Raw genomic sequence first — 21,287 nt, 5'->3', positions numbered from 1 at the left:
TCCCACGAGCTCTGGCACAAGTCCCTGCACTTCCAATTCCCATCGGGCTCCCTGCTCATGCACCAGGGAAGCACAAGATGGCCAAGTCCCTGGCCCGTGCCACACATACGGGAGACCCAGATAAAATTCCTGCCCTCTGGCTTGGATCTAGTCCACCCAAAGCCACTGCAGCCATTTGGAGACAAACCAGCGGATGAAACCTCTGTAACTCTTTCAAATAAAGGAATCTCTCCTTTAAAAAAAAAAAAAAAAGCCAAAGCTCCACATGGCTCCCCATCCTGCCACCGTGGCAGGCAGGACAGCCCTCCTGTTCTTCACAAGACTTCTCCGTGGCAGTCGAGGTCCTGCAGACACAGGGCTCCCTGCTTCACCGACCTAGTCCCCTCTGAAGAAGCCACAAAGGAGGCAGGACAGGCCAGGGTTCAGTGTTCAGTTTCCTTTAATGACCCCCATCTCCCTGAAGGCAGGTGCAGGCAGCCAGGTGATGGCAAGGTGCTCACTTGAACACCTTGCCCTGATTGAAGGCTTTGCCCACATGCTGGAAGGCCCCCTCCCAGGCAAAGTACTCTCGGACCAGCGTCTGGGTTTCCTCGCTGCTTGGATCCAGTTTCCTCCATGTGTACGACTCGTAGTCCACCTGCCAATCTGGACTCAGCTGAGGACAGAAAGCCAGCAAAGAAGCATGTTGTCAGACTAGAGGGACAGTGTCCCACACCTGTGTCACTTCCCTCACAGACACATGGACAGCTGCCAACATGGATGGCTCCTCCCCATACACACTCCTGAGTGCCAGCTGGCCCAGGCATGAAACACTCCGCTGCCCCAATTCCTGTCCCACCTCCAAGAGGCTCCTCCCCTCCACCTTCCTCACCGGAAAGGCAAGCTCCTGGCCTCGGAAGACCCAGATTCCAGAAATGGAGCTGCTGTTGTTGGTGCCAAAGAGGATAACACTGGCAAAGGCATTCTTCCTCAGCTTGTCCAACCGCTGGAACATTCCTGAGGCGGCAGGGATGTTAGACTTGCACCCCCCGGGCCCTGGCCCCCTGGCCCGCGCCCCGGCCCACCCTGCTCACCAGTGATGAGGTTGCAGCTCATGAAGGTCTGCGTGAGCTCCTCAGGGAAACGGTACTCGGCGTACCACAGGGACCAGCCATCCTTGTCAAAGTGTTCCCAGAAGTACGGCAGCGCCACAGACAGGGTGTCCTCGTTAGAGTATTTGCGCTTAAACTCATCCAGGACAAAGGTACTGAGAGCAGAAAGGAAACACCAGGCAGTCACACTACGGCTGCCAGCTAGATTTCACTTCAGGGCTGTGTTCAAAGGAAGTGACCACTGCCCGCCTGGAGAGATGTATGTAACCTTATGAGGGAAGAGCCTGGGCCGCTGGCCTAAACACGCTAAGCATGTGGAGGGCGGAATAGCGCAGGGGCCCAGCCAGGGCTGCTCCAGGCTCCAGCAAGGACATGGCTAACTGCTGCCCCCAGGTGGAGACACAGAGCAACGGCACCTTTTCCCCATCCAGTAAACTGACTCGCCCAAGTCTCGCCCAAGTCTCCCCCAACGTCAGCTTACACAAGCTGAAACAGGAATGCAAGCCAGGATCTCCACTTCAAATCAGTCCATGAGCCCCAAGCACGTTTCGTTGGATACCAGAAGCAGTCTCACATCACACCGAGTCAAAAATGCCAGCACCCCAAGGGGCTTTTTTTTTCATTGTAATTATAATCTTACCAAAGATGCAGCTTTTGGATTTCTGTTAATATTGTGACATACTATTACAATTTTTTCTAAAGATTTAGTTTTATTGGGGGCCTGGTGTGGTGGCCTAGCAGCTAAAGTCCTTGCCTTGAATGCGCCAGGATCCCATATGGGCGCTGGTTCTAATCCCGGCTGCCCCACTTCCCATCCCGCTCCCTGCTTGTGGCCTGGGAAAGAAGTCGAGGATGTCCCAGAGCATTGGGATCCTGCACCCGCGTGGGAAACCTGGAGGAAACTCCTGGCTCCTGACTCCGGATTGGCACAGCACCGGCCATTGAGCTCAGGTTGAAGATCTTCCTCTCTGTCTCTCCTCCTCTGTATATCTGACTTTGTAACAAAAATAAATAAATCTTCTAAAAAAACCCTATTTTAAAAAAAGATTTATTTTTATTGGAAAGTCAGATTTACAGAAGTAGAGAGACAGAAAGATCTTCTGTCCACTGGTTCAGTCCCCAAAAGTGGCCACAAAGGCCAGATCTGAGCCAATCTGAAGCCAGGAGCCAGGAGCTTCTGGGTCTCCCACGTGGATGCATAGTCCCAAGGCTTTGGGCCGTCCACAACTGCTTTCCCAGGCCACAAGCAGGGGGCTGGATGGGAAGTGGAGCATGTGGGACACAAACCAGCACCCATATGGTTTGCCAATGCTTGCAAAGGGAGGATTAACCAATTGAGCCACTGCACCAGACCCCCTCCCCACAACTGGTAAGTTCTTTACTGGAAATTGATTGGCTTATCACACATCATAACTGGGTTGTCACACTATTCCTCCTGAATATGTGTATTTACAATAATATGAATACTTTAAAAAATCAGACTTGAGCCCAGCATGGTAGCCTAGTGGCTAAAATCCTAGCCTTGCACGTGCTGGGATTTCTGCCTTTCCAATAAAAATAAATCCATATTTAAAATAAAATGGTTTGAGGCAGACTGACGGGGCAAACACAAAATGCCTCATTTCTTTACTTCTTATTGGAAAGGCAGATTATACAGAGAGAACAGAAGAGGTAGAATAAGATCCTCCATCCACTGGTTAACTTCCCAACTGGCTCAACAGCCACAGCCAAGCAGATCTGAAGCCAGGAACCAGGAGCTTCTTCCAGGTCCTCCCATTTGAGTGAAGGGACCCAAGGACTTTACTTGGGCCATCCTCTGCGGCTTTCCCCAGCCACAAGCAGGGAGCTAGGAACAGCCAGGACATGAACCAGCGCTCACCTGAGATGCTGGCGCCAGCAGGCAGGACTAGCCTTTGCGCCACCATGCCATCCCCAGGGATGTCTCACTTCTTCACACCAAAAAATCTCCCCTAAGAAACCGCCCAGAAGAGGAAGTAGTGCAGGAAGTTCTTTGGAAGCACAGCTCCCTCAATGTTGGAGACAATGAAGCAGACAGACACTACAGAGCCAAGATCACCGGCTCTCTTCCTGAGCAATTCGCCTGATTCATCAAAGCGGGGGTGGTAAACACACACACATCCCTGCTAGCCCTGAGCGCACGCATACACACACGCACACATTCCTGCTAGCCTGCACACACACACACGCACACATTCCTGCTAGCCCTGCACACACACACACACACACATTCCTGCTAGCCCTGCACACACGCACACATTCCTGCTAGCCCTGCACACATGCACACACTCCTGCTGTAGTGCTTACCACTGCAGCAAGGCAGCTGTGAGGCACTCTACACTCTTCATGCAACTCTCACTGCCAGGGTTCTGGGAGGTCACAAATCTTTTCAACAAGCAATTCAAGCTCAATTTACCTCCACACTGAGCTCTTGGGAAGTTATAAACCTCTCAAATACCTGATGTACTCAGAATTTGCTTTCGAGTTCTAAGATGTGCTCAATATGGAGCCACAGCTCTGGTAATTCTTCTTGCCCAAGGGACTGGGGCTGGCGTGTAACAGGTTAAAAGCCTTAGCCAGTGGCTCCAGCATCCCAGTTCAAGCCGAGAAGCTACACTTCTAATCCAGCTCCCTGCCTATTGCCTAGATAGGCAGTACAAGGCGGCCCCAATCCTTGGGCCCCTCTATCTGCATGGAGACCTGGAACACACCCCTGGCCTCTGATCAGCTCAGCTCCAGACACCGCAGACATCTCAGAGTCAGCCAGTGGAGGAAGGATCTTTCTCTGTCTCTCCTATTTCCTCTGTAACTCGGCCTTTCACATAAAAATAAACCTTTAATAAACTCTTTGGCATGAGGCGTTACCTACAGATGCAAGACTGGCTTATTGGGTCCCCTCTCCATCTCACCTCTTGGGCAGGTGCGCAAAGGGGTCCTTGGCCTTGGGCTCAGCGGCCAAGGCCTGCTCACACTCGTCCATCTCTTCCTCGGGCGCTGGGGCAGCTGCCTTCTTCTCCTCCTTCCGCTCAGCCTGGGGCTTCTGCTTCTCTTCCCGCGAGCCCTTCTCTTTCCGTGGGGTATCCTTTTTCGGCTGGCTCTCTGCAAATTTCTTCGCTGGTACACAGGAAAAAAAGAAAGTAATGATCTTAACTCTGCCTATATTCCTCCAGAACCAGGCAGCACAGGCTAGTAAGAGGGACGAGTGAGGACTACAGGTAAGCCCCAAACTGACCGTCACCAGTTTACCACACATCCTTGAGAAAAACCCACCACCTTCAACAAAGAGACACCACACGGCACGCCATGTATCCATGCCAAGTGAGAGGGTATGTGTGCAAACTTGACAAAATGTCCATGGTTGTGATCCCTACATTCACAGGCACCCAGAACTCAAAGGATAAACAAGAAATCCAGGAGCGGAGGACCCCCAACCACCTGGTATCCCGTCCCCTCAGACTCACCATCGAACTGAGCCATCTTCTCACACAGCTTCACCTCCCCCAAGACGGCCCGAAACTGGGGCTGGTTAATGCAGGTGAGGAACCAGCGGTTGGTATTGGGAAAAGCCTGGCGGAAAGAAGGCTCCAAGACCTGCCAGATGCCATAGCACACAGTCAGAGGAAAGACCCCGGCAGTGTCAAGCCGCATCAGGCTTTGCAGCCCAGGCCCCGGTCCTTGCCTTCCTCCACCCTGCCCCATCTTCACCTCTTTTTATCTACAGTACAGTCCAATTTAATGGATACTTGGATCCATTCTCCACTTATTATGAACCCATTTGTAGGAATAATACTTAGCCCCTTGCCCATTTACAAAACTCTTATGTCGGGCCCGGCGGCGTGGCCTAGCGGCTAAAGTCCTCGCCTTGTGGCCTGAGAAGGTAGTCGAGGACGGCCCAAAGCTTTGGGTTCCTGCACCCGCGTGGGAGACCCGGAAGAGGTTCCTGGTTCCCGGAATCAGATCCGCGCGCACCGGCCCATTGCGGCTCACTTGGGGAGTGAAACATCGGATGGAAGATCTTCCTCTCTGTCTCTCCTCCTCTCTGTATATCTGGTTTTCCAATAATAATAAAATCTTAAAAAAAAAACACCAAAAAACTCTTATGTCTGTTGTTTTAACTTTCAAATTCTGAATTAAGGAAAAACGCCCATATCACAGAAACATCTGGGGTTCTAGTCCCAGCTCTGCTGTCAATCCGTTTCCTCCATTTCCACGCCCGAGGCAGCAGCTGACCGTCCACACTGCACAGGCCAACAGAGCCCCAGCAGCAAGACATGTGGGCAGTGAACCAGAGGATGGAAGATCTGCCTCTCTCTGCCTTTCAAATAAAAATTTCTTTATAAAGATGGAAGCTACCTCTCACTCTCACTCCGCCTTTCAAATAGAGTAAATCTGAAAAAAAGAAAAGAAAGGAAGGAAGGAAGCAACAAGGAGCTCTAACACAGGCTGTGTGAGCATCTGCTATGTCAGACAAGCAACAAACCACCACAGGCATCAATTCCCCATGGGGAGCACACAGTGTCCACAGGCACTATGGGCAAATTCAGAACGTGAGAAGGCCCGACTGACTCAGAACAAGCCCTTTAAGCTAAACCTTGCTCAAGAAGACCTCACCAATGTCGCTTTTCAATATGCCAACTTCCAAAGTGCCGGTTTTGGGCTTGGCACGATAGCCTAGCAGCTAAAGTCCTTGCCGTGCACGCTCCAGGATCCCATATGAGCGCCAGTTCGCATTCCAACTGCTCCATTTCCCATCGAGCTCCCTGCCTGTGGGCTGGGAAAGCAGTGGAGGACAGCCCAAAGCCCTGGGACCCTGAACCCGTGTGGGAGAACCAGAGGAGGCTCCTGATCATCTCAGCTCTGGCCATTGCAGCCACTTAGGGAGTAAATCAGCACATGGAAGCTCTTGCTCTCTGTTTATCTGACTTTCCAATAAAAATAAATAAATCTTTAAAAGAAAAGGCTGGTTCTGCTGTACACTGGGCTCAGTCCACCTCTCCCCCACTGCATGGCCCTTCAAGGGTCTCAGCACAGGGTATTCTTCCCTTGTTATCATCACATCACTTCCCAGATGAGCCTGGGCCAGAGGCTGCAGTGCCAATTTCTGATGTAAAACCCAGAGTGACGATTACACCCACAGCCCTGCAGCTCCATCAGTAAATCAGGAAGCCAAGACCTGAACCCAGATCTGCCTCCAAAGGGAGCTTAGAGCTGGGGCTACCATGCATACCTAATGTCACTCAACAAGTCAGCAGTCACACAGAAACTAACCTTGACATAGTAACCAACATCTTTAGAAAAACAAACTGAGTCAGTCCTGGACTGGGCACTGGATTGAGCATTTAAAGATGCTGCCTGGGGGCCCGGCGGCGTGGCCTAGTGGCTGAAACTCCTCACTTTGAACGCACCGGGATCCCATACGGGTGCTGGTTCTAATCCCAGCTCCACTTCCCATCCAGCTCCCTGCTTGTGGCCTGGGAAAGCAGTCGAGGACGGCCCAAAGATTTGGGACCCTGCACCCGCGTGGGAGACCCGGAAGAGGTTCCTGGTTCCTGGAATCAGATCCGCGCACCGGCCCGCTGCGGCTCACTTGGGGAGTGAAACATCGGATGGAAGATCTTCCTCTCTGTCTCTCCTCCTCTCTGTATATCTGGCTTTCCAATAATAAAATCTTTAAAAAAAAGGGGGGGGGCTATTTATCCTGGCATTCCAGCAAGGGTTCCTCCAGACCACCTGCCAACTTGGCTCCAAGCCCTCAGAACACAAGGTAAGCTGAAGATTCATACTTCCAATACCCACTGACCCCACACAGATCTGTAGACAGGTTCACCTGTTTATAGAGCCACAACAGGGTGCAGACAACTGTGATGTCGGCCAGCGTCACTCGTTCTCCCACCAGGAAGGTCCTGGTCTTCAGGTGCGCATCCAGCAGCCCCAGGACTCGCCTCACCTCCTCCTTTGCATTCTCAGTGGCCTAGTGATTTAAAATCATCAAGCTCATCAGAGGGCAACAATCCCTCACTCACCCCTGCACAGCACCACGAAAGCCATTTCACCCAGCCACCTTCCAAAGGAATCACAAAGCTCTCACTGGCTGAACTTCTCCATGGCTGGTCCACTTCTTTCCCCACCGTAGTGATCCTTACCATCTGTCTTTGTGGATACAGAACTCCACATTTGCATAAACTGCACATAGCCGAAATGTCTCCTCTGGGTCTGACCAGGGTCCAGACCCCACTCCCCACCGCCCCCAGTCAAAGTGCTTTCTTTCTCACTGCCCACACCTCAGGCACCTCCTGCCCTCAACCCCAACATCCGGAAGCCAGCCCCAGCACGCTCCTGCTTCTTCCCACGCTCCCAGGCTCACCTGTTTGTTGTGATGCATGATGCCCAAGGTGGGGAACACCCAGGTGCTCGCAGGGGGTACGATGTCACTGTCAGCAAAGCTGACCCACTGCACCACCTGGGCAGCGGCCTCGGGCGTTCGGCCCCGCAGCTCCTCATTGCTCACTGCCGGGGCAACACAAAGACCACAGCTGTGCAGGCACGCCAACAGCAGCCTGGGCTCCCAGGAACTCCTCCTCGCACGCTCCCGCACCCTCCCCTCCAGAGCCTCCCGTGAACGTACCATAGTAGGCAATGGCATTGCTCTCAAACACACAGAATCCATCGTCACCTTCAAATGCTGGAACCTGGGCAACAGTGAAAAATGAAGACACGGAATGTCTCCCTAGCTAGTCCCAGGAACAGAACTGCTTGGGATAAAAATGCTTATACAAAGATCACCATTATTGCCCAAATTCATAATACACACAGAACTTTAACAACCAGGAAACCCAAAATATCTGGTTAATACTGGTAGAGAAGCCGTGCTAGGCACGTGGCGCAGACCCTCACACTCAGGCCTCTGCAAACAAGAGCCTCACTCATGATGTCCAAGTAATACATTCACACTGACAACACCTGATCAAAACTCATTCTCCCAAACACAACGGGAGCCTGTCGGCTTCATAAAGTTGCCGAATAGCTGCTGTTTTCATGACCACAATCATTAAGAAAGTGTTATTAATCACTGAAATTGAAAGGAAGTAATGTGAGAAGCTCCCTTCTCAAGATGGAGCCCATCCCCGAAGGAGGCAGGCGCCCCTCAGGGTTCTAAGACTCCACTTCCTTACTCACCTTGCCAGCAGGGAATTTGCGCAGAAATTCAGGGGTTCGGTTGGTCTGGCCAAAGTGGAAGTGGGGTGGTGCGGAGAGCACGCGGATCTGGGCCCCGCTATACTGAGCAGCGATGAGGGCCTTAAAGGCCCTCCAGTGTTCAGGGTATGTGTACAGGGTCTATGCAAGAAAAGAATTGGAAACTTCAGTGCAGGAAGGGCCCCAGGCCTCAGTGCCCGAGTCATCAGCATCGCTTCAACCCCTCCTGGCTCTCCTGGGGAAGCCAGGTCCCTCAGCGCCTGTCACATGTCATGAGTCTTCCAAAACACCAAGAACAGAACCACACCATCAGCTGCTAAATAAAGCCTGGCGACAAATCTGACCTTCCTTAAGGACGATTCTCTCAAGCGCATCTCTCTCTCTCTCTCTCTCTCTCTCTCTCTCTCTCTCTCTCTCTCTCTCTCTCTCTCTCTCTCTCTCTCTCGGGCGCTACAGGCTCCACGTGCCTAGGAACACGCAGCCCTCCCGTCCCGGAGCCTGCGCTCCATTCATTCACGGTGCCTGCCCACTCGGTCACTGAGCTCATCAGCGCTTTGCAACCACCACCCCCAGCTGCAAGGCACTCACATCCGGACGCTCCAGTTCCCCCCGAAGGGCCATGGAGACAGCCAATAGCAAGCCCTCTTCCTAAAACGACCGCTCTCCCAAAAAAGCCTTTCTTCCCAGGTCGCGCACGCCATCCCTCCCGTCCCGTCCCGTCCCGCAGCCGAGTTCCCAGCTTTTGCCTTGTCCATTACCCGGCCAGTCAGACCGATTCCCCCGGTCTGGTGTGGCCTCACTGTCCGGAGATTCCTCTCTCCCCGAGAGGCAAGCCTTAACCATGCCGCACGAGCCTTCCCACAAAGACCCTCCTCTTTACTCCGACCCCGCTGTGGCCCCACAAAACGGCGGCAAGTTACGCCAACCTGCCAGGATTCCGCATCTCAAAGAAGCAAATGAAGCTGAACCCCCTCTTCGGGCTCCAGATGCCCCAGATGCAGCATTTCATCCTCCAGCCCAGATTCCTCCACCTCTGCCAGCTGAGAACCCCTACACATCAGTTCCCTTCCAGGCCCCAGGACCCCTGCTCTCCTACAATACGGTCTGTAAGCTCCCGATCAGTTCCCCCCATCGGTGCCAGGACCACTCCGGCGCCTTCTGGCCCAAATCAGGCAGAGGATGGCTGTGGATAAGGAGACCTGGCTCACCAGACCCGGCAAACTTACCCCAGCCGCCATGGTGATTCCGCAGAGAAAGGGGGTTGGGCTCTCAACGCTGCCGCAAAGTAAGCCGCCAGGGAGAAAAGGGAGAGGGGAAGGTGAGCGCCGTGCCGAGACAGCAGCCGGAAAGCGAGGACGGCATAGAGGGCCTACGCACGACAGTTCGGCTTTCCAGCCACGCAGACTTGGGGAGAGGGGGTGGGGCCTGAGGGCCGGAGCCGCCGCTCGCGCCGGCGCACTGGGACCCTGGGGGCGGGGAGGCCCGCCCTTCTGCGGGAGCCGGCCAATCGGAGTCCCGCCGCGGAGGCGGAAGGCGCGGTGGGCGGGGAGACTGTGAGAACCTCCGGCGGGGGGCCGCTCGGCGGAGACGTGGCAGGGCTGCCGGGTGGCAGGGCTGCCGGGTCCCAGGGCTCCCAGGCTCCCAGGGACGCCGCTCTGCAGTCCTCCCCTCGCCCACCCGGGGGCCGCGGGCCGGACCTGCCGCCCGCTCAGCCAGCCCAGCTCCCTTGGCTGCCTGCAGAGGATCGAGCGTGTAACGGACCCGGCTCTGCAGCCCTCTGCCAGCGAGATCGGCTCACAGTCACCCCGACCCTGCTCCGCGACCGTTCAGGGGCGCAGGGAGACCCGGCCGTGGCCCTCCCAGCCCCTCAGAAGCCCCTTTCCCACAGGGCTTTTCCCATGGTTCGGTCAGAAAATCAGCCCAATTAAAGAACTGGACGGACTCTCCTGCTGGGCGAGAATGGGAAGAGCCCTAGGCCCAAGCTGGCAGTGCCGAGGCCCTGTATCAGCGTGGGACAGCAGCCTCACTGTGGAGGCCAACCCGGCTGGGGTGCCCAGGGGGTCGGACCAGGCAGATCCGAGGCTGTTTAGGTCTGGGTGGAAATCAGACACCGGGCAAGTCCGTATTAAACTAGCAGCTTTATTGCCTTGCGGCCTGGCCTCACTTGAGGAGAATTCGCAGTGCTTGGGGGAGGAACACCTGGAGGAAATGATAGAGGTCAGGGAAGAGGCCCTGGGGATCCTGGAGAGGGGCCACGGTGAGGGTCTGCTCGGCTGCCGAGGCGGACACCAGGAAGGTGAGGAGGGGCGCCGAGGCTGGCCTCTGCTCACTCCCCGGGCCTCTCAGCTCCTGGCTGACCCGCGCCTCCATGGCCAGCCACCCAGCTCCCGTGCCAGCACCTTCCCCTGCTTCCTTGGCCTGCTGCTGCAGGCGTCTGCGGGCACGCCGCCTCCCCTGCCACACTCGGTGCCACAGGGCGCAGGGCCAGCTCACGGAGAGCAGCGATGGCCCCGTCCCTGTCTCACCCTCAGGCCCCTTGGGCCCCTGCTCTGCCGGCACTGGCCGCCCTCCTCCAGCCACGGGGGGCGGCTCCCCCAGCCGTCCAGGGCTCCGCATAACCCAGTCCTGCACCGCCTCTCCGGCCTCTACCACCATCTCCTCCACTCCGTCTTCACCGTGGACCCCGGCACAGCCTTGAAGTTCCTCTTTCTCCTCGCGACTCCTCTTCAGCCCATCTAGTTTCACCCTTTTGCTGGTCCCTCCCGGGGCAAACTCCTCCATCCCACCCTCTTCTGACCGTGGTCTCTTGGTTCCCTGTTCAGTGTGGCACCCCAGTGCTTCCTTTAACACCCGCACCAGGACAGCAGTGAGCTGGGGAAAGGGGGCGTGGGGCAAGGGGATAGGTGTGGCAGACAGCAGGGAGCTAGGGGAGCTGGGCTGCAGAAGGGGGAGCAGGCCCCAGTCGCGTCCCCGAGAGGAGCGCTGCTGGTACTGGAGACTCCGGCAGTAACTGGCCGCAGCTCGGCAGCAGTGCTGCAGCCGCCCAGCCACCCGGCTCGTCACGTTGGCAGCAACGTTGTGACTGAGGTCAAAGGGGTCCTGGAGATTCATCGGGCCCAGACGCAGCCCCTCCCAGAGGTTCGAAGGCAAGCCCCCGGCCACAGGCAGTGCCTGACCCTCCCTCAGGGAGAGCAGTGAGCCACGAAGATCCCAGCAAGAGACACAGGAGAAGAACTGGGCCAGGAGGCAGCCTGGAGGAGGAGGCACAGCGGGGAAAGGGTCACTTAGAGGATGGACGGGTCCTGACCAGGCACTTCCTCAGCAGGACTTCTCAGCCTATGGATGAGCCCACACCTCCCCACCTCCAGCACCTCCTCCCCAAAACGCTGCTTCTTGTCCTTGCCAACAGTGTAACCTTGAGCAAGTCATTCAGTTGCTGCAAGGCAGGGTTTCTTCATTTCTCAAGTGACAGTAACAGTATTAGCCCTCCCGGGGGCTGCTGTGAAAACCATGCCAGGCACAGGGCCCGTGTGACACCAGCAGGCTCCCCAAACTCACTGAGGGGTTCCACGTTGGAGCTGGGCTCCAGTCTCGAGGCATCCCTGGGGAAGCTGCAGTCCCAGCCATCCACGTTGACCTGTTCGCCCTCCCCTGTGAAGGTAAGAGGTGAGAATCAATGTGGAAGCAGGATGCACCACGACGTGGCTCAGTATGTCTGCTTAGGACGAAGAGGACAGATGAAGCTGACGGAGTAGGGAGGGTGGTGGTGCGCCCTAATACCTGCTTTCTGGGTGAGCTGGGACACAGTGGGCAACACAGGAGGGTCTCTGGTCTGAAGGAAATAGATCACGAGCAAGGTCAAGGCGTAGTTATTGAGAAGGGGGCCGCTTCCTGGGTAAGTAATCAAAAATTCCAGTTAGACGAAAGATGCCTCTAGGCCCTGATTGCCACACCTCCCCCACCTCGCCCACCTCCGCCCCACCTGCCCCGCGGCCTCTCACCTGCCAGCCCGCGACCCTGAGCCCAGCAGCGGACTGTGTACACCAGGGGCCGCACTCGCGCGTCCAGCTCCGAGCACAGACTCAGGAAACGGGAATTGTGCAGGGCCAGCCTGAGATAAAGGGAACACGGGCGTGTTGCGTGTTAGGGCTCAGGAACCCACAGAACCAGCTGGGCCCAGCTCTCATTCCAGACCGCACTGCAGCCAGCTGGAGTAAGGCGCAAAGCAGGTTTCTCAAGAGAGTTGCTGAAATGCTGCTCTTGTGAGAGGCATGCGTAGCAGCATCAGAGGAGGTGGGAAACACTACGTCCTCTCGTCTACCTCGGACGTTCACGGAGCATGCGACGGCTTAGAGCCCTCAAGGGGCAAGGGAAGGACGGAGAGGGAAGCAGAAGCGTGTCTGCATTTCACTTCGTGTTGCCCAAATTCAGTCACATGAACGCTTTTCTGCATCCCATAAAAAACATTATTCCAAAGAGCGCGTACTTGCAAACACTGAACCGAAGCCAGGTGGCAGAAACGATGGGACCCAACAGGAAAAAGCTCAGGTCTGCATGGGCACAGGAGCTTGCCCGCCTCCCACACCCCACCCACATCCCCCAAAGGTACCGGTTACTGAGCGAGACGTCACCCTGGAGACCTGAGGGCCGATGGCAGAATTTGACCACAGGGCGCCGGGCCGAGGGCACGGTCTGGACTCGGTACACCCCAGGGACACAGCCCCGGAGAATGGATCCCACCAGCTCCAGCACTGCAGCCCCCTCGGTCGTCTCTCCCTTCGGGCATTCTGCGAGGTCCAGGGCCTTCCCCAGGTCGCCCTCGCCCCTGTCCTCCTGCAGCAGTGAGCTTGGCGACAGGGACTGGGGAGAGGCGAGGGTCTCCGAGGCCAGAGCAGAGTCCGGAGTCTGGGGTGCCAGGGACGAGGAAGGCGTTTCCAAGTCCAGAGCTTCAGAACCGTGGGGAGAATCAGGAGGCAGGGAGTCTGGAGGCGAGGCTGGAGTGCAAGCCAGGGCTTGAGGATCCAATGGGGAGGCCAGGGCCGAGTCCAGGGATGGAGACTGAGGAGCCTTGGGGACAGGCTGTGAAGAGTGAGCTGAGTGAAGGCCACGCCTGCTTCCCTCCCATACCCCATCCCCAGGACACTATCACTGCTTACTGGATAGGATTCCAAGGGCTCTACATACGTTGTTTTTTTCTAATTGAATGGCAGAATTAGAAAGAAAGATTTTTCATCTGCTGGTTCATTCCCAAAATGGCTGCAACAGAAGGGTTGGGCCAGGCCAAAACCAGGTATCTGAAACTCCACCCAGGTCTCCCCTGTGGATGGCAGGATCAAGCGCCCAGGCCACCTGCTGCAGCTTTCCCTGGTGCCCCGGCCAGGAGCTGGATCCGAATTGGAGGAGCTGGAGCTTAAACTGTCGTTCAAATGGGACACTGGCATCACAGATGGTAGCTGAGCCCACTGTACTACAACATCTGCCCCTATTAACTCATTTAATCCTCACAGAAAATCTCCCAGAAGCTCCTGGCTCCTGGCTTCAGATCAGCTCAGCTCTGGTCATTTGTGGCCATTTGGGGGCACAAACCAGTAGATAAAAGATCTTTGTCTCCCATCTTCCTAATAAACATAAATAATAATTTTTTTTAAAAATTCTATTTATTCTTATTGGAAAGTCAGATTTTTAGAGAAGACAGACAGAAAGATCTTCCATCCTCTGGTTCACTCTCCAAGTGACTGCAGTGGCTGAAGCTGAACCGATCCAAAGCCAGGAGCCAGGAGCTTCTTCCAGGTCTCCCACGCGGGTGCAGAGTCCCAAGGCTCTGGGCTGTTCTCTACTGCTTTTGCAGGCCACGAGCAGGAAGCTGGATGGGAGGCAGGGCTGCCAGAATACAAACCAGTGCCCATAAGGGATCCCAGCAAATGCAAGGTGAGGACTTAAGCCACTAGGTTACCACGTAAGGCCCAATAATACATATTTTAAAATGCATATATTTATAAAAAAGAAAAAATGGAGCCCGCATGGTGGCATAGCAAACTAATCCTCTGATTACAAGCATCAGCATCCCACATGGGTACGTTTCATATCTCAGCTGCCTCACTTTTATTTTTAGAAGTGAAACAGCTCTACTTCCCATCCAGATCCCTGCGTGTGGCCTGGGAAAGCAAAGGACAGCCTGAGTCCTTGAGCCCTGCACCTGCGTGGGAGACCTGGAAGAAGCTCCTGGCTTCCAATCAACTCGGCTCCAACTATTGCAGCCATTTGGGGCATGAACCAATGGACAGAAGATCTTTCTCTGATCTCTCCTCTTCATAAATCTAACTTCTAAATAAAAATAAGTAAATCTTTAAAAGGGGGGCCCAGTGCAGTAGTCTAGTGGCAAAAATCCTTGCCTTAAACGCTCCGGGATCCCATATGGGCACCGAGCTGCTCCACTTCCCATCCAGCTCCCTGCTTGTGGTCTGGGAAAGCAGTTGAGGATGGCCCAAAGCCTTGGGACCTTGCACCCACGTGGGAGACCCAGAAGAGGCTCCGGGCTCCCGGCTCCTGGCTTCAGATCGGCGCAGCATCGGCCGTTGTGGCCACTTACAGAGTGAATCAACAGACAGAAGATCTTCCTCTCAGTCTCTCCTCTTTTCCTCTCTGTATATCTGACTTTCCAATAAAAATAAAACAAATTTTTTTTTTTTTTAAAGAGGACCCACCATGATAGTCTAGCACCTACAGTCCTCGCCTTTACACACCAAGATCTCATATGGGTGCCAGTTCATGTCCCATCAGTCCCGCTTCCCATCCAGCTCCCTGCTTGTCCTGGGAAGGCAGTGGAGGATGGCCCAGGGCCCTGGGACCCTGCACCCGCATGGGAGGCACAGAGGAGGTCCCTGGCTCCTGGCTTCAGAACGGCTCAGCTGCAGCCATTACAGCCACTTGGGGAGTAAACCAGCGGATGCAAGATCTTCTGTCTGTCTGTCTTTCTCTGTAAAAATCTGACTTTCCAATAAAACAAAAATAAAATCTTCAGAAAGAAAGAAAGGGCAAGAAGGAAATAATAACCCCAAGGCCCATCCATGCTCACATGTCTCCCATCACAATACCCTTTTCAGGTAGCTTCTATTTTCCCAATTTCACAGCTGAAGAATTAACAATTGGAAAAGGTAAAGTATTTGCCCTCTGCCACATGCCCATTCTCACTGACTCTTCCCAACTGTCCCCCCGACCCTCCATCGCTCACCTGGGGCTCTTCCATGTCACCCAGATCCAGGAAGAGGTCAAGATCACAGCCATGGACATCAAAGCTGTTTATGGAAGAGCCAAAAGGATGGACCACACAGCCTGGTGCCGAGCAGAGAATAATGGTCAAGAACCAGGAGGGAGGAGCAACCAGCTCAGCACCTGCTGCCGTGACACGGAGGAAGCAAGGAGAGGGAGAGCGTGGGCACCGTCGCTGCCGACTCACCCGGGAAGAACTCCGTGAACACCTCCTGCATCAGGGCCACCACGAGACTGCGGAGCTGCCGCTCGGCCTCAGACAGCTCCCTCAGCCCCACGAGCTTCACCATCTGCGCCCCGACGTCCGAGGCGTCCGCTAGTGCCCTGGCCAGGTGCTCACTGTCAGGGGCCGCCCCCTTGGGGGACTTGGAGGCTGGGCTCTGGAACTCCTTCTGCTCCCGTGGCCGGACCCGCAGGCGGCGTCCTCCCAGGCTGTGCTGGGACTGCGCCAGCACAGCCTCCCGAGCACTCACGTCTCCCATCTCCACGATGGCAAACACCCCCTGGCAGAGAAACAATCACAGTCTGGGGACCAGGAACTCCAGTGTGTGCTCTGGGCGGCAGTGGACAAGGACATGGAGCTGGTGATTGCCCCATCATGGGGGAATGCCACCCTGACACTTTAATAAGCTACATGTTTAGGAGAGCAGGTCTCTCCCTCACTCTCGCCCACACATTCCACTTAGGATTACTGTAATCTGCTCTGAAAATCCCTCTCTGCCTATTTCCTTGTCCCCTACTCTTTCAATCAGGTGCTTTCTTTTTGTCTTCCCTAAAGATTTCTTTTTATTGGAAAGGCAGATTTGTAGAGAGAAGAGAGATCCATCTTCCATCCATTGGTTCACCCCACAAATAGCTACAACACACAGAGCTGAGCCAACCCGAAGCCAAGTGCTAGGAGCTTCTTCCAGGTTTCCCATGTGGGCGCAGGTCCCAAGGCTCTGGGCCGTCCTCTGTTGCCTTCTCAGCCATAAGAGGGAGCTGGAGGGGAAGAGGAGCAGCTGGAACATGAATTGGCATCCATACAGATTCCTGGCACTTGCAGGCTGAGGATTAGCCACTGGAACCACTGCTCCAGCCCCCAATGTTATTTCACAGTCTATATTATTACCCCCGTTAACTTTTCCTGTTTGTTGTTGTTGTTGCTTTGTAATTTATTCTGGAGCCTGGCACTATGGCGTAATATGCTAGGCTTCCATCTGAAGTGCTGACACTCCATATGGGCACTGGTTTCTGTCCCAGCTGCTCCACTTCTGATACAGCAACCTGCCTGTGGCCTACGGGGGCAGAAGCGAGACATGGCAAGCATTGAAGGATGACTCAAATCCCTGGGTCCCTATGCCCATGTGAGAGACCAGGGGAAGCTCCTGGCTCCTGGCTTCAGATCAGCTCAGCTCCGCCACTGTGGCCATTGCAGGAATGACCCAGCAGATGAAGGAACTCTGTCTCACTTCTCTCTGTAATTCTGCCTTTGATATAAAAATACATATTTCTTTTTAAAAAGTTAACTATTTTTATGATTTTTAGAAAGTCAAACAGCCTCTCCACTGATTGACTCTCCAAATGCACACAACAGCCAGACCCACGCCAGGCCAACGCCAAGGGTCCGACAGGCATCACGGCCTCCGAGGCGGGTGATGGGTCCCTGTGCTCAGGGCCTCATCTGCTGTGTCCCAGGCACATCAGCAGGACACTGGACCAGAACAAGGACAGACTCAATCCCAGGTACTCTTAATGTGGGATACAGGCATCACCGGTGCATTGTGATTACACGAAGCTTCAATCATTGTTACAAGAACTGTAGCCTTTAGAAGCCAGAGGTTAGCTTCAGGAAAACATGACCCATGGCTACTGAAAGAAGACATCAACAGAAACAGGGTCCTTGAGCTTCCTGAAGTAACCAGGAACGGACTCGGCCAAGTACCCAACAAATACACATTCTCCTTTCCCCCTTACTAACAATATCTTGATTTTGCTCAGAGAGGCAGAATGTCCACCTAAAACTGCCAAGTTCCCTGAGCTTGTCTAGAGTAGTGGAATGCATGTGACAGAATTCTGGCCAATGGGATAGAAGTGGAAGACTACTGAAAGGGCCTCAGAAAGCGAGCCAGGGAGGCAGGCAGAATCAGCTGGCACTGGCCTTTAGATCGCCACCTCTCTCACCTGCCTCGAGGCAGGCAAGTAGCAGCCACATGACAACACTGACAAGGCAGCAGGGACACTGGGACACCCAGGACTCCAGACCTGGGATCTCTGAGACAGGAGGTCTTTTAATTGAAGCCATTTGTAACAGAGTTACTGAAAGCAATCTCCAACAAAAACAGGCCCACACATCCCATCCTAAGACCTGGGTTGCTGAGGATGTTCAGAATCACCCCAAGAACACCTACATGACCACGGTGCAGCCTCAGGAGCACAATGTGACCACACAACATGACAGCAGAAGGTGAGGTTCTTCCCAGAGGACTAAAGGAACAGTGACAAAAGGGTCTGCTTGGCATATTGGGTCAGCCCAGTGCTTGGCACTCCGTAAGCATGCGTGCTTCGAGCTCCAGCTACTCCACTTCGGATCCAGCCTCCTGCTAACGTATCCTGGAAGGTAGCAGGTGGCAGCTCAGCTGGCTGGACCCCTGCTTCTCCAGTGGGAGACCCAGACAGAGTTCCTAGCTCCTGACTTCAGCCAAGTCCAGCTCTACCTGGTATAGACATGCGGAGAGTAAACCAGCAGATGGAAAATCTCTCTCGTCACTTTGCCTTTCCAAGGAACCACAGAATGAACGAACCTGTCTGACACACGGTGTCTGACTTTAGTACCTACTACCGTTCAGTAAGCTGCCAACTGGTTTACAACTGGTTTCTTGCACACTTGCTCCCCGGGGTATGTTGCTCTTGAAGCAGCAGTGCTCACAGTGACTCACTACACGGTCCCTCCAGACTAAGCTCCACGTGAGCACAGACCACATCTATCCCATCCACCACGCAGAATGTAGCCACAGCACAGTGCCCGGCACAAAGCTGCCAGTGAATAATCAATTGATGAACAAAAACCATTACTGAAGAAACAGATGACAGACAACTAACCCTGATGAAATACACTTCAGGGGGCAGGGGCAGGGCATGTGAAGCCGTGCGGTGTGTCCACCCAGACAAGGCCATGCCAGGAACCAGCCCCGGCAGTCTGCTGGTTGCAGTCAGTCTGTGGCACGCCCGATTTCATCCTCTACCTTGTCCTTGTCCATGACGATACTGGCCACGGGTCCAAACGCCTGGAAGTACTCGGAGAGCTGAGCAGAGTCCACATCCCTGGGGAAGCCGCTGACAAACACACTGCGGAGGCCCTGGGCCCGTCTCGCAGCTCTCAGCTCCACCAGGTGCCTGTGCTTCCGGCCTCCCAGATGGGCATCCAGGCTGGGTCCTGTGGAGGCAGGGGACACACATGCCGATTCACCCTTCCATGGGACCGCCCTCCCAGCTTTGCTCTCTGCCTATGTAAATTCCACGAATCTTTCCAAGCCACAAAAAAGTGTGACCCTGGAAAAAAACCCTGGCTCCTCTCTCATTTCTCTCTTGTCCACTTGCCTATGTAATGCAGGGTCTAACTGATTTCCAAGGCAATCGGTTGTACTATAAATAGTTTTTTTTTTTTATTATTGGAAAGGCGGATATACATAGAGGAGGAGAGACAGAGAGGAAGATCTTCCATCCGATGATTCACTCCCCAAGTGAGCGCAACGGCCGGTGCTGTGCCGATCCAAAGCCAGGAACCTGGAACCTCTTCCAGGTCTCCCACGCGGGTGCAGGAACCCAAGGCTTTGGGCCGTCCTCAACTACTTTCCCAGGCCACAAGCAGGGAGCTGGATGGGAAGTGGAGCTGCTGGGATTAGAACTGGTGCCCATATGGGATCCCAGCACGTTCAAGGCGAGGACTTTTAGCTGTTAGGCCACCGCGCTGGGCCCATGCACATGGTTCTTAAGAACTATTTATAGTGGGGCCCAGCGGCGTGGCCTAGCGGCTAAAGTCCTCGCCCTGAATGCCCCAGGATCCCATATGGCCACCGGTTCTAATCCCAGCAGCCCCGCTTTCCATTCAGCTCCCTGCTTGTGTCCTGGGTAAACAGCTGAGGACAGCCCAACACCTTGAGACCCTGCAGCTGCGTGGGAGACCTGGAGGAGATTCCTGGCTCCTGGCTTCGGAATGGCCCAGCACCGGCCATTGCGGTCAGTTACGGAGTGAATCATCAGACGGAAGACCTTCCTCTCTCCTCCTCTCTGCATATCTGACTTTCCAGTTAAAATAAATAAATCCTTAAAAAAAAAAAACATATGCATGCCCTAGGTAAAACATATGCAAATGGCAAAAAAAAAAGAAAGTAACTCATACAAGTCACACATAGCAGAACCAACAGCTGAATGATCCTGCCGGTTCATCTCAGGGAGTGTTATGGTCATTTCAAGTGCAGGATCTGAAACCACATCCTTCAAGTTCAAATCCAAACTGTCAGGCTGCATGAGCCCTTGGCCAAGTCACTTACTCTCTTGCACATCACTTTCCTAAGACACAAAACGCAGAGCTTTACAGCCCCAACCACGTGGGCATTATTTTCCTGTGTAGTGCCTGGCCGAGTGTGGTACCTACTAAATGCGGGAAAAGGAGTTCCTATTTTACGAATCAGCTGCTGCTCTATGTGGAGCCAAGGGAGACCTGGGTTTCCACTTGGCTCTGCTGGACAAAGGGTGGTAGTGCCGTGCACAAAGAAAAGGAAGACCTTGTTGGGCGGAGCAGGTGCACGCCGGAGATTTCCCTGAGCACCTCGCACTGTCACACGAAGATGTTGCACACTTTCCGGAACCCACCTTCTGCCTCTCCCCCACCGGCTAGCAGCTTATTGTCCAATCATCCACGTCCCCCCCTCCCTGGGGCTTCCCGAGCTTCATCAGCGCCTTCTGACCCCGCAGTTCTCGCGGCAGATCTGCGGGGCACCGAACCGTGCAACTGTGGGTGGCCAGCCCCCTCCCCAGGGCCAGGGCGGATAAGGGGGGAATAAGATAACCAGACTTTCATTGTGACTTTCCATCCTGGGAAAGAAGGGAGGAGAGGGGTGGAACTGTCCCCGCAGCTCGCTCGGACGTGCGGGGCGGCAGCGGGAGGTGTGAGCCCATCGCTGACCTCACAGCCAACTACGGTCTACACAAGCCCCAAGCTGGCCAGGCTCCACCGCCACCACCCCCTCACTAGCCACCGCTTACGGTTGGCTGTCGTAATGCGGCAGAGGCAGCAGCGGAAAGCCCCACGCGGCAGCGACTCGACATCCGAATCCGGCGCCGCCATCGCGCCCTCGGGGTTCGGCTCACAGCGTGGCCGCTCCCGCCGCAGCCAAGCTTTCTGCCGGCAGAACCGGAAGTGACGGACATTCGCAGCGCGCTCACCCCCGGAAACCAAGCTCCCTCCGCTCCGGGTTCCGTTTCTAGCCCCCACCCATGTACGGAAAGCCCGCCCCCTTGATGCCGCTTATTGGTGTGCTCTGAGCTGTCCCGGCGTTGATTGGCTCAAAGAATGCTCATGACAGCAGCCACAAAGGCTGGCGCGTCCAGACAGCGGGCCGGTGGTCGTGGGCCGGCTGCGTGCGTGCTCTTCCCCCAAGGTTCCGCCGGCCACGGATTCCGGGGCTGAGCCTTGGGCTCGTTCCCTTCAGGGCCGTGACGCTCTCCCGCCAC

The 21,287-nt window shown here is 54.9% G+C and overlaps 2 protein-coding genes across 2 annotated transcripts; both read right to left on the bottom strand.

Annotated features, from left to right (window-relative positions):
• Nucleotides 1-421: 421 nt before the first annotated feature.
• Nucleotides 422-9,713, bottom strand: EEF1G (eukaryotic translation elongation factor 1 gamma). Its single transcript, XM_004596776.3, has 10 exons — nt 9,530-9,713; nt 8,286-8,444; nt 7,735-7,798; nt 7,474-7,616; nt 6,937-7,080; nt 4,571-4,700; nt 4,019-4,223; nt 1,074-1,246; nt 872-996; nt 422-655 (listed from the first exon to the last, which is right to left on the bottom strand). The coding sequence occupies exons 1-10, from the start codon at nt 9,539-9,541 to the stop codon at nt 497-499; spliced, it is 1,314 nt and encodes a 437-aa protein (XP_004596833.1). The 5' UTR covers nt 9,542-9,713; the 3' UTR covers nt 422-496.
• Nucleotides 9,714-10,425: 712 nt separating this feature from the next.
• TUT1 (terminal uridylyl transferase 1, U6 snRNA-specific) lies at nt 10,426-20,967 on the bottom strand. The gene is made up of 9 exons (XM_004596775.2): nt 20,820-20,967; nt 18,797-18,987; nt 15,760-16,075; nt 15,535-15,635; nt 12,913-13,382; nt 12,305-12,414; nt 12,084-12,194; nt 11,862-11,954; nt 10,426-11,554 (listed from the first exon to the last, which is right to left on the bottom strand). The coding sequence occupies exons 1-9, from the start codon at nt 20,899-20,901 to the stop codon at nt 10,464-10,466; spliced, it is 2,565 nt and encodes an 854-aa protein (XP_004596832.2). The 5' UTR covers nt 20,902-20,967; the 3' UTR covers nt 10,426-10,463.
• Between the last annotated feature and the right edge of the window lie 320 nt (nt 20,968-21,287).

The sequence above is a fragment of the Ochotona princeps genome, chromosome 4 (genome assembly GCF_030435755.1).
Source record: "Ochotona princeps isolate mOchPri1 chromosome 4, mOchPri1.hap1, whole genome shotgun sequence".
NCBI lineage: Eukaryota > Metazoa > Chordata > Mammalia > Lagomorpha > Ochotonidae > Ochotona > Ochotona princeps.
This window is presented reverse-complemented; position numbering and strand designations above follow the sequence as displayed.

Bases quoted from the DNA above. Each gene is read 5' to 3' on its own strand.
- EEF1G (XM_004596776.3), bottom strand. The intron at 7,617-7,734 runs GTACGTTCACGG...TTGCCCCGGCAG, and splicing joins CAATGCCATTGCCTACTATG to TGAGCAATGAGGAGCTGCGG. The intron at 4,701-6,936 runs GTGAACCTGTCT...GGCATCTGGCAG, and splicing joins TGTTGTGGCTCTATAAACAG to GTCTTGGAGCCTTCTTTCCG.
- TUT1 (XM_004596775.2), bottom strand. From the start codon at position 20,901: ATGGCGGCGCCGGATTCGGATGTCGAGTCGCTGCCGCGTGGGGCTTTC. The intron at 12,195-12,304 runs GTGAGAGGCCGC...TTACTTACCCAG, and splicing joins TCAGGGTCGCGGGCTGGCAG to GAAGCGGCCCCCTTCTCAAT. The intron at 11,555-11,861 runs GTGAGTTTGGGG...CTCCTCCTCCAG, and splicing joins CTCCAACGTGGAACCCCTCA to GCTGCCTCCTGGCCCAGTTC.